This window comes from Kogia breviceps, chromosome 5 (assembly GCF_026419965.1).
Source record: "Kogia breviceps isolate mKogBre1 chromosome 5, mKogBre1 haplotype 1, whole genome shotgun sequence".
In the NCBI taxonomy this organism is placed as follows: Eukaryota; Metazoa; Chordata; class Mammalia; order Artiodactyla; family Physeteridae; genus Kogia; species Kogia breviceps.
This window is the reverse complement of record NC_081314.1, coordinates 92,043,596-92,061,784: the sequence shown is the minus strand read 5'-3', so window position 1 is coordinate 92,061,784 and position 18,189 is coordinate 92,043,596. Positions and strand designations below refer to the sequence as shown.

The 18,189-nt window shown below is 39.0% G+C and overlaps 1 protein-coding gene across 43 annotated transcripts in view; it reads left to right on the top strand.

Moving 5' to 3' along the window:
* Positions 1-18,189, top strand: part of PHLDB2 (pleckstrin homology like domain family B member 2) — a 135,824-nt gene that overhangs the window by 82,175 nt on the left and 35,460 nt on the right. For 30 of the 43 annotated variants that reach the window (XM_067034679.1, XM_067034676.1, XM_067034674.1 and 27 more), the window contains exons 4-6: positions 165-308; positions 1,572-1,709; positions 13,234-13,362. In XM_067034679.1, coding sequence (XP_066890780.1) covers positions 165-308; positions 1,572-1,709; positions 13,234-13,362 — 411 coding nt within the window. The remainder of the gene's footprint in view (positions 1-164; positions 309-1,571; positions 1,710-13,233; positions 13,363-18,189) is intronic. The other 13 variants (XM_067034677.1, XM_059063598.2, XM_067034669.1 and 10 more) reach the window with 1 other exon arrangement.

The window sequence follows — 18,189 nt, the reverse complement described above, 5'->3', positions numbered from 1 at the left end:
CTATGGGAAAATGCAGAGTTCCAAATAAACAATCACAAGGATGCTTTTATTATAGAATCCAAATAGACACAGACTGTGAAACGCTAGACTTGTGACTGGTTTATTAACTGGGAAATTCTGGAACTGAAGTGTGACTAGCCCTTTTCTGTGTTGATTAATCACAGACCCCAGAGGGTATAAGTGAAGAACAAAGGATTCAGGAGTTGACTGCGATGGAAGAGTCCCGGATAGCAATTCTGAACAACCTCGAGGAACTTGAACAAAAAATCAAAGATATAAATGACCAGATGGAGGAATCTTCCAGAGAGGTATAAACCACAAGTTCACTTATTACCCTCTCTCATTTTTCTTTCTTTCCTTTAGCTTAAAATATATCAATGCCTATTAGGGCTCAGGCCTTGGGGGGCAGAATACATAGAGGTCAACATGAGCAATTTGTAGCTGTGTAAAATGGGTACATATGTGGGGTAGAAATGCCTTTTTAAATGTTTCTTCTTTCTGGGTGTTTTTTTTTTTTCCATCCAATGAGATGAACATATGAAGCCATTTTTAATGTGTGTTATATATAACTGACTTTGTCTTAACTAGTGTATGCTTTCTGAGCTGCTTCAAGATCTGTCAGCTGAGGTACCGTGTATTTAGTCGTTTAAGTTCAAATCCAGCAAACATTTTCTTTTTTTTTTTATTAATTTAAAAAAATTTTTTTTATTTTTTTATTTATTTTTTTCGGTATGCGGGCCTCTCACTGTTGTGGCCTCTCCCGTTGCGGAGCACAGGCTCCGGTCTCGCAGGCTCAGTGGCCATGGCTCACGAGCCCAGCTGCTCCGCGGCATGTGGGATCTTCCCAGACCACGGCACGAACCCGTGTCCCCTGCATCGGCAGGCGGATTCTCAACCACTGCGCCACCAGGGAAGCCCCAAGCAAACATTTTCTAAGCATGTTAAGTATGAGTTGGGTATCATCTTGGCACTGTGGGGGGATTTACATAATTAAAGAAAGGGGCAATTTTTTAATACCTCCATGGAATGAGAAGAAGCAGCTAACTCTGCCTAAGAAGGATCTGCATGTCTGTACTCACGGATGATGCAGTCAGCCCATGTGTGGAAGGGGATTGCTCACCTGTCATCTTATGCATAGACCCTGGGAAGCCCCTCCTGCTGGCATTGCTACGAATGCAGCACTTGCGTGCTGGGCTGAGTATAATTTTCATTTCCCATGCTCTAGGGACAAACAGAGACGTGGCTGCTCCCAAGATGGTTCACGCTTGAGCTTGAATCTAAGCGAATAGGCAAAATATCCTTGAGAAGTAAGCAGAAAAGGGGTCATCATAGAAAAATTAAATGAGAAGATAACTAGTGTTCTTAGCAAATATATTCTGGCCTCCCCACTTTCTCATATAGGAATCCTGAGTCTCACATGGGTTCTCTGGAGTGTTTTCTGGACTCCATAATCTGACTGATAATGGTAATACTTTTTGCAATTTGTAGCTGTTAAAAATGCCCCTCTAAAGGGGGCAGCTGAAAATTTCCCTGAAGGCGAAACACCTCTGAGCTTTGTTTTGTGTCCTCAGTTGGATATGGAATGTGCTCTCTTGGATGGAGAACAAAAATCAGAAACAACTGAACTTATGAAAGAGAAGGAGATTTTGGATCATCTAAACCGGAAAATAGCAGAGCTGGAAAAGAACATTGTTGGTGAAAAGACCAAGGTAAAAGAAAATTATATTTGATACAAATTTTACGGGCAAAATGGTGCTTCCATTTGATTGAATTTAAATGTTGTATGAATTACCATGGTTTTGGGTTTGTGTGTCATGTTCCTGGAGACAGTGGCACTGGAAAAAAGTCTTAAGATGAGGTAAGTTGTTGCAAATTAAGAACTGTCAGGTGCAGAGCAGCTGATGCTAAGATAGTAGAGCCTGTTTAGTTTTTGAGCCAGTATTCATGGCAGCTTATTCTGCTTGAGCTGAGTGAATTGCTTTTTTCCAATCAGCCTTTCTGCTCTTCTGATTCTGCTTTGTTTTTAAAGAATCATTTTAGTACTTTGGAACTTCTTTCCAGCAGTGCCCTATAAGGGTGGCTTAAACATATTCAAATATGGTTGCCTCATTTCTCTTCATTTTTCTGTTTATTAAAAAGATGAATGGGAACCATGCATTTCATCTGTCTCGCCTTGCCATTGGCTTCAATGCAAGTGCACTGCTCTTTGAAAAATGCACTGCAGTTTTCAGGGGATCCTCACACACTGCAGAGTGAAAACTGAAACACAGCTGACACTTATTTTGGAAAAGAATATTGCTTACACATTTCAGGCCACAACCTGAATGTCAGCCGATATCTCCTAGGGAGTATGAAGAATTACTTGCAGTTTTTAGAATTCAGGGTGGTAGTGGGGTTGTTTTGCTTTTCTGTTTGTCTATTTTTTGTGGAAAATATTTCACTTACTCTCCTCTCAAATTCTGAGTTAGTTACAGCTGAACTAAGCCTAAATTAAAAATTAAAATTCCAGTTTGAGAAAGAAAAACGAATGGGCTTGAACACATTCCTTTCTTGCTCATCACTTTCTCCACTAAGCTGAGAAAAAGAAAAAAAAATTCAGTCTGAGTAAACTCCACTGGTAATATATGGAAAGGATTTCTGCTCAGTGTGGCTTCCTTTTTAGGCTTCTCTTTGTTTGCGACCTATAAAGAAGGGCATTTGATCTTGGTGCCAGAGAATGAGCTCAAAAAGATATTGTCAGAAATTGAAGTCAGATTAAAAGCTACATATCAATATCTTGGTTGCCTGCTTATCAAGATTAAACTGCACATCTTTTTCATATTAAATTTTATGTATGTGCCTTCAAGCTCTAGACTTTGAAATAGTAAAGAATCCATTTGGGTAGTAGCTATATTTTTCTTTAAAAGCTCAAAACCATATCAAAGGATTGATTGTCTAGTTCTGCTGTACAGGAGGATTATGGTTTTCAAAGTTTCCGCACTGATAGAGCAAGAAACTTTCATTGGAGGCATCAGATGTTTTTGTTTTGGTGCTTACTAGTATTTTACTATTTATGTCATACTAGAAAGCTTGCGGGACATAGGAATGGGGTTTCAGGTTCCCTGTGAACCTGTCTGCCTTCCCCATCCATGTAGTTGTTTATCTTTGTGTAGCCCGCATATGATATGACCTATAAATTCTATTTGTCTACCTGTCATTAGCATCAGATTCTACACAAAAGTGAAGCAAGTTGAGTCAATGCTAAATCTCACTTCCCAGGGACAGTTGTGTTATATTCTCCAGACCTAAGTAAGGTAGAGTCAGAACTCCAGGAACATGAGTGGAAACAAGCAAGGAGGAGGCTACTTCCATCCTTCCTATTATTGTTTTGGTGGCTTGATAGAGGCTGTGCATAGGAGAGAGGACGCTGGGGGCTTGAAGTATACAATCAGCTCATGCAGCTGTTAGGGGATTAGTTGGTCTCGGAAGGTGGGATTATTGTCTGTCATCACATGATATGAAAAATGGCAAAAACTGGCTCTGGGTGAGGGATTCCAGAGGAGAATGAGGGAAGTGAAAGCAGACTGAGGTGGATGATGTTACTGTATATTCTTGACAACCAAACTCAAATAGAGACCCATTACTGCTTGGCAACATCTCTCTGTTTCTCAAGCACAGTTACTCTATCATTTTATAGCATGGCTATTTCATACCTTCACTCTGTTCAAACTTCTAGTCCACTTTCATTCCCCTGGCTCTGAGATGATCTCACCACCTACTTCACTGAGAAATTAGAGCATCTCATCTTCACAACTAAGGAAGGCTCTCTTCCCCTCAAATACCAGTCCCTTTGGATGTGCCCAGGGTACCGTCCCACCATCTAGAGGTCTACAGTCCTTCTGTTCCAAACTGCCCCCAGCCTCTCCCTCTTTATTGGACCTGTACTGTCAGTATGCCAATATTATTATTTTTAAAAATTATTATTATTTAAAAATAAAGTTCCTTCCAGCACCTGCCTTAGCTAGTTTCTCTTCAGCATAGCCACGCTTTTCAAACAGTTTTCTCAGTATACTGTGTGTTCTCCTGCTTAGTTCACCATTCCTCCCATTCTTGTTCCACTGCTCTATCAGATTTGCTCCTGTTAAGACCACTAAAAGCTGTGGTGCTGCCTAACCCACCCACTGGGTGCTTTTCAGCCCTCTTATGATCAGACTTCTTCGCAGCATTCAAGACAAGGGACAACTCTTTTCCTTGACATTTCCCCTCCCCCACCCTTTGCCTTCATGTACCACACTCCTCCGGTTTGCCTTCCCTTTCTCTTACTTGTCTCTCTGACTTTTCCATCCGAGTTCCCGTTCCTTCCTCCTCTGCCTCTATCCAGCCAGTTGTTACAGTGTCTTGGATCTGAACTTTCTTCTTCTTTTTTTTTTTTGAAGCAAGCTCAGACTTTCCCAGAAGTCCACAGAAAAATTCTGCTTGCTCTCACTGGTCTGAATTAAGATATATGCTTTGAATCATTTGCTTTTTCTTTTTAAAATTGAGGTGTAATTGACATATAATATTATATTAGTTTCAGGAATACAACACGATTCGATATTTGTATACATTGTGAAATGATCACCACAATATTTCTGGTTAACATCTGCCATCTCTTGTTGAGAACTCTCTTCCCTTATGTTCTCACATTCTTTTATAGCCATGGTTTCAAATAACATGTACATGCTGCTGACTGCCAAATGTATGTCTTTAGCCCACAACCCTTTCTGTACTTCTGACTCATATCCTGTAGCCTACCTGATATCTCCACTGAGATATTTCTCAGGTATTTCCAGCTGAACACTATGTAACCGAACTCTTGATCTCATCCTTCCCCTGGCCTTCCATACACTTCCCCTGCCTCTGATCCTGTTCTTCCTCTAGTTTTCCCACCAGGACATAGGTGGCATCTCTATCCACCTATATGTCCAAACAGAAACTTGGAAGTAGATCTTGATACTGCTTTCTCTATCACCGCCACTTCTAATTGATTACAAAGCTATTTTTCAATTACTTTAACTTCTCCACATCTCCCCTAATAGCATTCTCTTCTAAATCATCAAAATTTCCTTTTGAGTTCCATTTCCATTTACTTACCTTCAGTCTGTTTGCTTCACAGCAACCAGAGTGATTTTTCTTTTAAAATTAAAATTAGGTCATATCACTCTGGTTTGTGTTCCCCTGTATTTTATATAAATTTAAACTCCTTACCTGTCCTGACCCTTTCTATCACCTTTCTCCCCTCTTCACACCACTCTCATGGTGGCCTGCCTTCTGTTTGTTTAAAGATCCATCCCACCCTCCCCCCATGCCAAGGTCCCTGGCAGACCAACGTGCCCTGCCTGGAATTCCCTTTCCTATGTTCCATGCCTTGTTGGTTGCCTGTCTTTCAGCACTTAAGTTCAGTGTTAGTTTATCAGAAAAACCCTACTAGCCCTTTCCAGCTCAGATTACATTCTCTCTGTTGTTCTTTCAGTCCTTTTACAAATCACATTTTATACTTTATATTTGTTTTGGGCTTGTTAGATATTTATTTCCCTCTCTAGCCTGTGAAATAGAGGCAGGCACCGTTATCCACTGTTTATCCAGCTCATAATAGGTGCCAGAATACCGCCCAATGTTCTTCGGGAATATTGTACTTGGATCTCCTGCTAACAGTGAGTCCTGGCTGGGTCTGAACAGAAACATTGAGCCAAACACCTGCCTGAGAGCTACGTGCAGCCAAGTTTCAGGACAGCTGGGGTGGTCTGTCCAATGCTCATGCCAGGGGCTTGTAATCACGCTGCCCGTCGAGCCAGAGCGTAAGACAGAAGAAGGAAATGGGCCTTTGCCCTTTTGGATCTCGTTTCCTTTTCCATACACCTGTTGCTGCTGTCAGATATAAACTGTGGAATGAGAAAACCAAAACGTGAAAAGATATCCCTGTTGGGGAAGCTCCAATTCAGATGTCATTAGCACATCCTGTAAGCCTGGCCCTCTTTTTTCTTTTTTTTTTTTTTTTGTGGTATGCAGGCCTCTCACTGCTGTGGCCTCTCCCATTGCGGAGCACAGGCTCCGGACGCACAGGCTCAGCCGCCATGGCTCACGGGCCCAGCTGCTCAGCAGCATGTGGGATCCTCCCGGACTGGGGCACGAACCCGTGTCCCCTGCATTGGCAGGCGGACTCTCAACCACTGCGCCACCAGGGAAGCCCTGGCCCTCATTTTTTGGAGACAAGGCCTGGAGCCATAGGAAGAAAGTTCAGTAACACCTCAGAGTTCAAATCCTGGTGTGAAATTAATGACATTGTTTCCTTGGCTCTCAAGACCAGTCTTTAGCATTGTTTCGTTTAGCTGATTGGGGGGCTATCATTCTATTTTACATATTTAGTATAAATTAATGTATTTCATAGGTGACCACTATTTATTGTATGCTACCATATAAAATATGAACTATAGACATAATTACATATACAACATAAAATATAGACATGTATTTAATTGTGTATTCGTTAAACATTTTTGCAGTGGCTCCCTGGGCTGACCTTTCACCGTTCTTATGGGGACCACTGTGAGGAACATCAGTGCACCTGTTTCCATGCGGCTCTGAGCTAGATGCCACCTGCCTGTTGTGTTCTCACACGGTAGCCACATCACAAATAGAGTCTCTATGAACTTACAAACCCTAAACAAATAGAAGTATCAGACTCGAACATGAACCCAGAGGGGATGTTTATTTGAAGCAGTAAGCAATAATCCATAGTGTTTTCTTAGGGCAAGAGAAAGGAGAGAGACTTGTTAACCTCTGTGCTGGTACACTGTTTTAGGTTGATGGGCTTGGTGACTGGGGGTGGAGAAGCCACCAGAACTATGAAGCTCAGTTCGGGCAAAAGCTGGAAGCGGCTTCCCTCCCCCTGCCCTTCTCCTCTCCAAGGCAAAGCCTCATTTGGGGCAACTGCTGAAAAGTGTGAAAGAGTTCCTGCATTTGTTTATGTACATTTTCCTTCTGTCTTTGTCTATTTCTGACTACATAAAAAATTCAGAACTAAAAATAGTTCTTCAGTTTCTCTATTTTTGGATTATCTGTCTCATTCCTGCTCCTTAGTATATGACAATGAAAAGTTAGCTGTACTGAAATTAAATAAAATGGTTAAGGAAAGGCTCTGCTTACCTAGTATTGTTGAAGAGTCTTTCCATCACCTAGGTGGTGATCACAAAGCTCAAACCATCCTTCTGTTTAAGGATCTGTCCTCACACAGATAGGTTGTGATATTTTGTAGCTATACTGGTCTGCACACTTTTATAGCTAAACACACTTAAAGGTGTGAGCTGAAGTTTAAATCACTCTACGTCGTGCAACACGTTCCTGGGTGAAATCTTGAATTAGTTGACTAATTTTTCTGTAATAAGCATATAGCTTTGTGTCTTAAGTGGTTAAATTGTATTCTCCATTATTATCTTGCCAGAGTACCTGTTACTTCCTCCCCATCTTTCCTTCAGAGCCAGGGGAAGACAGAGAGCCTGCCCAGAATTCCTCAGCAAAGTGTTAATGCCTCTTGAGTGCAGTCTTTGCCAAGTCACAGACAGTGTTCAGAAGGGACCCAGCCCCTCCCGTGCCTCTTTCTTATATTTCAAAGTTAGCTCCCTGGTTAGAGGAAGTGGAAATATATCACGGGATTTGGGGATTAAATCAACAGGGTTCCAGATTAGGGTGATTTTTTTCTGGTGGTTGTTTGATTGTGTAAATCCTTAGTGTTCTGATTTTCCAATGTTTTCTACACTAAACATCCATCAACTGTGCAATTAAAATGTCAAAGCCAATGGTGAAAAAAAGCCTAGGAAAGTAACATAAAGATGTGCCTCTTTAGGGCTTCCCTGGTGGCGCAGTGGTTGGGAGTCCGCCTGCCGATGCAGGGGACACGGGTTCGTGCCCTGGTCCGGGGGGATCCCACATGCCGCGAAGCGGCTGGGCCCGTGAGCCATGGCCGCTGGGCCTGTGCGTCCGGAGCCTGCGCTCCGCGGCGGGAGAGGCCGCGGCAGTGAGGGGCCCGCATACCGCAAAAAAAAAAAAAAAAAAAAAAAAAAAAAAAAAAAAAAAAAAAAAGATGTGCCTCTTTAGAGCAGGCAGAAAATGGGTTTTCAGCAATAACCGTCTGGGGACACAGGTCCGCAATCTTTCCCCTGCAATTCTGAAAAGTTTTGTAGAGGGGAAAAAATTTTTTATAAGGTTGGCATCAGAACTTAGTTGGTTTCAAAACCTGACTTGGACTGATATTCACACTCAATATGAATATTCATAAGTAGCTGCAGAAATAGAAACATGTTTGATTTCAGGGTTTTGCCCCAGACCTCAGTGGAAATGCCATACAGTATATGCTATATGAACTGTGTTACCTCTATCAAATGCAGAATATTCTGAAATCTAGAACACATCTGGCCTTAAGAATTTCAGATAAGTGATTTTGGGTCTAAAACAATTGCCTAATCTTGAACCTCTGAGGATGCCTGCCTCTCAAACCACTGGAAGGAAGGGGACTCTCAGGGTATATGGAAAGGACTTTGGATGGGCTACCCTTAAAAATGATGGCTTAGGTACTATGAATTTTAACATATAACTGCATCAATTCCAAACCTGACCCAGTGTTTCAATAAACATGGCCTGAGTACCTAGTGCGTGCTGGAGTCTATGCTGAACAGTTTGGAAATTACAAAGATGAATCTTAACTTTTAAGAAAATCTTTATCAAGCTAATAAGGCTGCCAAATTAGGAAAAAATATATAGGATGCTTGGTTAAATTTAAATTTCAAATAAAGAGAATAATTTTTTGGTGTAATTATGTCCCATGCATTATTTAAGACATACATTTAAAAAAATCATTTGTTGTTCATCTTAAATTCACGTTTAACTGTGTGTCCTCTATTTTATCTGGCAACCCTATAAACTAATGAAGTAGGCATCTTTTCAGGGTAACCTTGAACCATCTGCTTACCAAATATTAGTTAAATGTGGTAAAATTATTTTTTTATAGGTATTCAAAAATTTTCCGTGTAGTATTGGAATTCAAATAGAGCCAGCAAGTGAAATTTCAGTTCCTTCCTTAGAGAATACATCTTAGAGAAAATTTATTATTGTCTTTTAACCATGGATCTGGCAAAATAAGTGGTCCTGAGAAAGCCTTAGATTATTAAGTTTATTCAAGATTATTGGCAATTCTTGTGTACATGTTCAAATTATTTAGGGTAAATTTATAACCACTCCTGATCATTTGTATGATTAGAAGCGAGTCGTTCTACCTCTGAAAGTGAAATACATCATTCCTCTCGGAAAGCATATTGGATATTGGAATCTCACAGTTCTTTTTTTCTTTTGGTTTACTTGAGGCATTTAATCTAAAAGTAAAAGTTTTACATTTGGGGTGTTACCTGTAAGAGAGGACTTTTATACTATGAAGGAAAGGTGCTAAGGCCAAATGTCTTCAAGTTTGGGTAGATTCTGTATTAATGTCCTATGTCTTCATTACAAAAATCAAATTGTAATTAATTTTGCCTTTGCCTCTCACATTATTCTGGGTGGCTAAATCAGTGATTCTGATTGCATATGAGAACACCTGGAGAGATTTTTTTAAAAGCTTGTTCGCTAGCCTTATACCCCCTAGATTTCTAAGTGGAGGCCTGGGAAATAGTATATTTAAAAGCTCACCCAGCTTATTCTAATGTGGTCAGGGCTAAGAACCACTGTACTTCATGAGGACAGTGATCAAGTTACCTCGTTTCTCTGTCTCTATTCCCCTTATAAATATTTATTGATTGAGTGAATGAACAACTCACCATGGAAGTAGATGTAGGCCCAATTTTATATACTGCTTTTTACTTTCATTTGCTGGTGAAAAATTTACCTTTGGCACTATATACACTTTAGAAACATCAGTCTTTTCTTTTCTTTTTTTGGCCATGCTGCATAGTTTGCGGGATCTTAGTTCCCCGACCAGGGATTGAACCCTCCTCAACAGTGAAAGTGCGGAGTCCTAACCACTGGACCGCCAGGGAATTCCCAGGAACATCAGTCTTAAATATGCAAAATAGGCAGAATCTTGCAATGAACTTGTGACCCAACTGGATTTTTGCTGGCCCATCAAGAGAGGACAAGTCAATTCGAGAATGATGGAGGTGTCTGTGTGTCTAGGGAAGTCATGTTCTGGTCTTTGTTTTATAAATACACCCTTTACATCTGGATCTTCCTGGAGTGTTCCAATTCCTTATAATCTTATTCTTTCCACAAAGTTAAATTTGTTAAATATATTAAAAATGCATTTTAAATTCATTTACTTCCTGAAAACAGATTTATGAATCTTAAGAAAAAACTGTTGTGCTCTCTCCCAATTTGATGTTTGGAAAATATTGCCGTGTCTCTAGTAGTTAGAATAGGCGATTTTAACAAATTTAAATCTGGGGGGAAGAGAATAACACCCAGTGTTCATATTTTACATGCAAAAAGCTAGAATCCCTGAACCCTGGAATGTCATCTAATTTGTCCAACTATTTTACCTTCGCTGTAGAAGGTGATACTTTCAGCTCTAATTAGCTGCTTGCCTACAGCTAATTTTTCTTTGAAAACTTCCTGGACAGTAAATAGAAGAGAGGTATATTAATTTCTTTCTGGCTCAGAGGTGGTCTAATTTTGGCTCTTGTAGGAGTGATATCACGTCTGTGGCCCTCTGTGGTTTATGGCCAGGCCCATCTGCCACTAGTCCCTCTTTCATCCTTCCCCTCACTTCCTTTGCCCTAGCTTCGGCCCCACTGAGCTGTCACTCTGAGAGCCAGGTAGTGGGCACAGAATTACAGATAAACCACAGAGAAGTTGCAGAAGGTCCTGATGGTGTCTGCTTGCATAATGGTTCTAACTGCGCCCTTGTATGGAATTGCAAAACGTTTTGAGCACCTCAGAAGGAAGGCACTATGTAAACATAAGGTATTTTTTATTAGTTGTTTATTTGTGCTTATTATTAGCAATTTAAAAATTGAGAACATCAGAGGAATAGTTTGGTTATTTCTTCAGAGTTGAGACCTGTGTTTTAGGCCAGTGCCTTTCCATATTATTAAATATCGTATCAGTGTTTTCTGTCAAATCTTATTTAAAATTTTAAGTCTTTGCAGCTTTGCTATTTGACTGGAATGAATAGTTTTCTTATTTATTTAACTTTCTGTTTGAAACTATAATGGCTGCAAATTCTGGTGATACAACACCTAGATATAGAACTCTGTGGACAAAATTCTTTTGCTGTGTAATAGGGCAATCTTAGATCTGCACGCAAGGGAAATAACACGTTCTTAGCCAAAGACAACAGGTGTTCTGTATTGTTGGTTTTATTAAGGGAAAAAAATTAGTAATTCTGAAGTTAAAGACTAAATCTAACTGGCACTAGTATATTCAATTTTACTGTGAGGTAACACTTGAGAATCCTTTATTCTGTGAATGATGCCATAGCTTTTTCTCACTCCTACACAGCAGCTGTGCACAGTGAGCACACTTCACAGTAAAGACTGAGGAAACTTTCTTTCTTTCTTTTTTTTTTTTTTTGTTCATCCACATAGCTTGTGGGATCCTAATTCCCTGACCAGGGATTGAACCTGGGCCCTTGGCAGTGAAAGCTCCAAGCTGTAACCGCTGGACCGCCAGGGAATTCCCTTTTAGGAAACTTTCGTTATCGTCTGCTAAATTCTAAGTGTAGAATCATTTTTAGGTTGATATATACAGTAGAATTCTCAGTTTTCTCACTTCTAGATGTAATCATTTTGAGAAAAAAAAGTGCTTCTAAATCAAAATATACATTTCTAAAATGCCCTTGACATTTTAAAATGTAAGCCAAAAGTGGAGATTCAAGTGTACTTGTGTAGGTATTGATGTCATATAGTTTTAGACTTAAACTCAAACATCTTTTATAAAGAATCTATGTATATGTTTACACAGGAAATCATGACCATTTGGATAAAGAAATGAGAGTAGTATAAATTTATAGGGCTACTTCAAACCTTCATCCTTTAAAAAATTTTTTCTGTGATATGCTTAGAAGCCAGTTTTATTTCTACCAAATCAATAGTGAACATAAGAAAGTCAGGTGATGGTAAATATTTTGCTTATTGAAGGGGTCAAAGGGTGTTGGTGCTTCCATTCCACTAAAGTGCTTTAGTTTAGGTTGAGAATGTTACACAAGGAGAGAATTAGGTCTGAAATTTACTTCAAGGGTTCAGAGTATCCTAAAGCAAACATAAGATGGGAAAACTGTCACTAAACGCATTGAAGTTTTGTTTCTCAGTTTAAGAGGCGACCTTGGAAGACCGTGTGATACTGTATTATAGTATTTGCTTGTTATACCCTGGAGAATGTCCAGGGTCACTTTGGAGTGTGTGACTTGGGAGGGATCTAGTGTTATCTTCTCCTTTCTTCTATTTTCTGACCCTTTCGTTTTGTCCACGGTCCATGTTTCAATTATTTTTTTATGTCAGTCACTGTAGGAACATCCTTATCGCCACAGTAAATGTCACACCTTTGGTGCATCTGAGCTGTCTATTATGCCTTCCTCTTGCTGCTTTGTCAGTCTTGCATTTTTACTAGCTCTCTCAGTGTCTGAATTAGACACTCTCCCGGGCAGCAGATTTTCTAATTGCTTAAGCTCTGAAGTTTGCCAAAGAGCTAGAACTGTGCCACATGACCAGGGTATCAACTTGTGCACCTAATGTGCCTCTAACCTGAGAACAAAATTTCAATAATTGCCAAAGCTTGCTTAACACATGCCTTCAGCAAACTGGACTCTGACAGTGCTTGAGGTAAATGCCCGCTATCCTTTGTCTGGTTCCCTGCCGAGTGACTCTGCAGTACAATCTTAGGAATTCGGTTGGCATTTCTTTTGTTCTTTGTTGACCATTGACCAATATGACCATTGCTTCCCCTGCTTTTGTAACGTGGTGGCAGGAAGGAAGGGAGGAAGGAAGGACAGGGGTCGTTGCCAATACCCGATGGAGTGCACTGGGTTTGGAGAATGTAGAAACGGGGCCCCTTGTCCTTACTTCCACTTATACCCCCTGATCCTAGTCACTAAAAAGATACGTTTCTACATTCATAGGATGTCTGGAGTTCGTGTGTGTTTGCTTGTTTGTGTTATCCTTGGGAAATGTTCACTAACGACTGCTTAGGGTGTGAAGGTAATTTCTATTCTTCTATTTTCTGATTTCTGAACTTCAGGAGAAGGTAAAGCTTGATGCTGAAAGGGAAAAACTAGAGAGGCTTCAGGAGCTTTACTCCGAGCAGAAGACCCAGCTGGACAATTGTCCTGAGTCCATGAGGGAACAGTTGCAACAACAACTGAAGAGGGTCAGTAGCAAACAGGAATGTGCTAGTTGTTTTTTGTTTTTTTGGTTTTTTTCAATTAAGTTCCACTTACCTATGACTTCCTCCTTCACATAGCATAAATTTGCATAAATTCTGGTCGTTAGATACGTTTTAAATAGAAATATGCATGCTGACCATATATATTCCATGCTAATCAGTTGAAAAATTCCCTGTTGGAATCCTTTGCCTCATTAATAATGCAAAAACATTTCCCAAGTCCTTTTTTGTAACAAAAGAGAGCTATTCCTGACATGTAACCAACAAGACTGTAGCGTTTAAATCAGCTGATGTCTTTTCCTGCATTCTGTTCTCTGCTGCATCTTGAGTCCTGTTTGCCCTCGAATGTTTTTTATTCCTCCTCTTGATTTTATACTCCTGTCCACAAATTTTTCTATTCTCTGATTTGCTCCCCACCACCACTCATCATTTTGTTTTTCTTTTCCTTTCTTCTTCTTAGTGACCTTGAACTCATTAGCATGATCACAACAATCAAACAAGACCCAAGATGCAGGGCATTCAACATTTTCTCATACAAGCTTCATATTTTTTAAAACTTCGTGCAGCATAGATCTTCTAGTTGAACTTTATCAGGTTATTCTTCGATCTTTAATTTTGGCAGTGTTGAAACGACCTCGATACTTATCTTCCTAGGTGGATAGTTTTGCAGACACTAGCAAGGCCACTTGATATTTCATAGCCACTTGACAGCTGCGTTATTTGCTCTAAACAGCAGCCCAAATAGACTGTGACTCTGGGGAGGCAGCCATTAACAGTCTTGGACCTCTAAAGGAGCCTAAGAGTAATTAGTCCTAAGTCAATAGCAACTTATGATTCCACGTGAGTAGGAAAGAAGACTAGTTTTATTCATATTGCTATGTCTGTACCTTCTCGGGCAACTGGGACAAAGTCAGTTAAGATAGCACACCCCTGAAAATGTTTAAGATGACCGTGAATGCAAATATGTTTGATATCTCTGAGTATCACTAGGTTATGAAAACTTACAGTTGAAACTTTTCAATGTATTGTACAGGTTGAATAAAGAGTACCCAGTACAGACAGGTGAAACTACAGTGTAACGGTTCTAATATTTTTAAGTTTTTACAATGTTGGATCAAAAAGAGTTTCAAAAGTGTTTCTTTCCCTTTACTCATTTTATTGTGTACAGCTTAATTTGCTATAAGAAGATAAAACTTCCTGTCCCTCAGTGTCCCAAAGCTCTGAAAAGTCTTATGATAAAAAATGTTTGGAAAAAGAATAGTATTTGTAAAATTATTTTAGCTTGTAATTTTTTTGTGTTTATGCCAGTTCACAAAAGAGATTGGGAAACTGATTTTTTTTATATTTGTTTACTGTTTTTCAACTTTCCTTATTGCTAAAGATTTTACACAGTCGCCATAATGCTTTATGTAGAGTCAGAAGCATGGTTATATATTTTGTTCTTCCCTTCCTTTAGGTATCCAGTTACTGTTTGTATTCTTCATAAATATTGCTTCAAATAAAAATTGATAGATTCTATTAATAACCTGGAGTCAGCATGATATGAATAATTACTTAATTATTTTGTAATTTTGTAATTAAGTAATTACAATTGTAATTACAATTGTAATTTTGTAATTAAGTAATTACAAATTAATTTGCTTAATCTGTTAGATTCTATAGGATAACTCATAAATTTGTATATGTTCCAAGGATTTTGACTACAAACGAGGAAAGGAAATAATACAGACAGCCTATTCCACTAATTGAAGGCAAAGACTCCTTCCTTTTCCTTTCCAAGCAGAGTGCAAAATTCTTATCATAAAACCCCTTTCCTTAGGAGAGAAAACTGGTTCGTGCTAGCTTCTGTTCACCTGATATTAAGAGAACTACTAATTCTGTTTTCCAGGGAAGGATGATGACCAAAATAACTCTTCACCAGTCCTTTGGCTTAATCAGTAAAAAGTTCACTTATTTCATGAGAAGTCCATTCATACTGGAACTTCCTGTCTTATCACAACTCATTTCCCTTCAGACTTTCGAACACTCCAGAATAGCACTTCATTACAAAGCTTTCCCCAAGGCATTTAAGCTAGAGTCAATAAAGTTGATTTTATTACAAGTAACTTCATTAGGCAGCAAGTCAGACAAAATAGAAAATAAATGAATAGGAAGAAAATCATTTTCTTAAACTGTATGCTGTCTCAAATACACTGAAATTATAGAATGATTCTGTGCATGCAGCACTATGGATTTATGACTGGGCTTCTGACCCCTAAATCATTGCTTTAGAAGCAGAATACAGTTTTCATCCGATGTTGATTTCATGGCCCATGGTTTAATGTAGTTGACAATGGGCTCACCAATCGAATTGTTCCCTGGAATACAAGTAGTGTGAGAAAAAAACCCCTGAAGAAAATTGAGCCTTTCATCTGCTGGAGAGGACTGGCTAGGATAGTATTGTTGTGTTTTGGTATTTATTTACTCAGCTGAATGGTTGATTTCGCTCTCTTGGTTTTTAAACAGTTCTGTTCAGTGATATCTACAATTAGGAGCCTTTTTTTTTTTTTTTTTTTCTCACTAGCTCTACAATGAGTTTATCCTTTAACCTTGGACAAGTCATTCAACCTCAGTGGGCCTCAATATCCTCATGTATAAAATGAGAAGATCGTACTACATGATTTCCATTGTCTTTTTCCAGATTCCAAAAGTATGCAAAAAAGTGACTGTAGCACATAAGATGGAGAAATAGTAACAAACCCTGATCTCTGTTTAAATTTGCTTTCAAAATTGACCTTGAGTTGTCATAAGATTATTCTTGTAATCTCTCCTGGCCATTCCACATCTAGTCTCTTCTTTCTGTTCCTCTACTAGGCAAAGAAAACATAAAGTTGTACATGTAAACGTCTGCCATGTACATTCTCAAAAAAGTTATTGGAAGGAAAAAAGGAATTCCGTTGAATTTTCTTTAGCACAGCTGTCTTATTTCCTTTCACGCCTGGCCTTTGAACTTGCCAGCCAGTAGAGATTTGTCTTTTTTTTTTTTTTTTTGCGGTACGCGGGCCTCTCACTGCTGTGGCCTCTCCAGTTGCAGAGCACAGGCTCTGGACGCGCAGGCTCAGTGGCCATTGGCCATGGCTCACGGGCCCAGCCGCTCCGTGGCATGTGGCATCTTCCCGGACCAGGGCACGAACCTGCGTCCCCTGCATCGGCGGGTGAACTCTCAACCACTGCTCCACGAGGGAAGCCCTTGTGCCCTTGTCCTGTTCTTTTAGTGGAGAAGTTTAGTTAAAATTTTCACTCAACTAAGTCATACACTTGACTTTGAGCTTCCTGTATATATTATTCTGTGCTCAATTAAACTACTTCTGCCCCCAAATTCCATCTCTTGAATTCTTATTCTTATCTAAAATCTTGTAAAAGTTTTTTCCCCTCCCAAGTTGTTTTTCTTTCACAGTGTAAGTTTATATACACACGTTTTAATGGTTTAGATAACTTGATCAGATGATTACACCAGAGAAATCTGAGTGCTGAGCTAAGCTTTAATTTTCAACTTTCCTGCCTAGTGTGCTATTATTTTCATGTAGTGGTTTAAATATTTACTACAAATAAATTAATGGCTCTGTGACCTTCATGTGGTTAAAATAGCATATGTTGCACATTAACCAGATGTGGAGTAAGCGACTGCTAGCATAGTGTATATATTGTGAGCCATATGCCCACTTTGAATGAAGATTCTTTATAAACTAAAAAAAAAAAAAAAAAAGCCTATTAAAATTTTTATCTCAATAAGCTTTAGCTGCAAACCAAGTTTAACGGAAAAACCTTAAAAACTTGAGTATGGAGGCCTGTATGAATAAACATATCACTGATGTTTTAAGACTACAGATATTTTGTTTCAAGACATAACACTAGTGTTATGTCTCAGTTCCTTTAGCAGTGACTAGATTTGGTCCACATTCATAAATTCCTGTAGAAGTTATAAGCATGAAATGTCTGGTAAACTTGAAATGTCACCCAGTTACTTGAAACCAAGACCACTTTACATTTGGCCAATTAAAATATAAAGAAGCTTTAAGAAATGCTGAATATGTTTTTCAAATTGTCTTTCCTGTTCTTAGGCTTTGAGAATCCACTGTCTGTGTTGACATAATAATCTTGTTGCTATAGTGTTGGTTGTAATTTCATGGTAGCACATAGTCCTTCTGTGAATCATCCCCAGAATAAACTCATTCCAGAAGATAGAAAAATTCCATTTGATTAGAAGACTTATATATAAGTTTATCACTTATATAAAAACCAGGGGAAGGGGTGGTGTGTTTAAATACTGATATAGATCTAATTTATCATATATTTATCTAATTTATCATATATTTATTTATCGAACTCTTTTTAATGTGTCGATTGAAAAAAATGCCCTGGCACTTTTACCCATGTAGTGCTATGAGCCTTTTTCTTTTTTGGTCATTAATTATTTATAAATTATATTTTTTAAAAAATCTTCTATACATACCACATTTACAGTTCTGTCAAAGGCTCCCAAAATAAGGAGGTTTTTGTGTGTGTGTGTGGTTTTGTTTTTTTGTTTTTTAAGTAGATGGGAGAACAACTCATACAACATGCAGCAGTCTCTGCTCAGATGCAGATTCACTCCTGTCTTCAGACATCTCATAGGTTGGAGAATGCCTCTTCTAGACTATCTGACTTATGTGATTTCTGTTTGTTCTTAAATGTCCTGAAGATTATTCCTAGAATAATCTTAACCTTTCAGTTAACCTTTCGAGTGCTTAACCTTTCGAGTCATTCTTTGTGCTTGATGAATGCTGTGGTTCC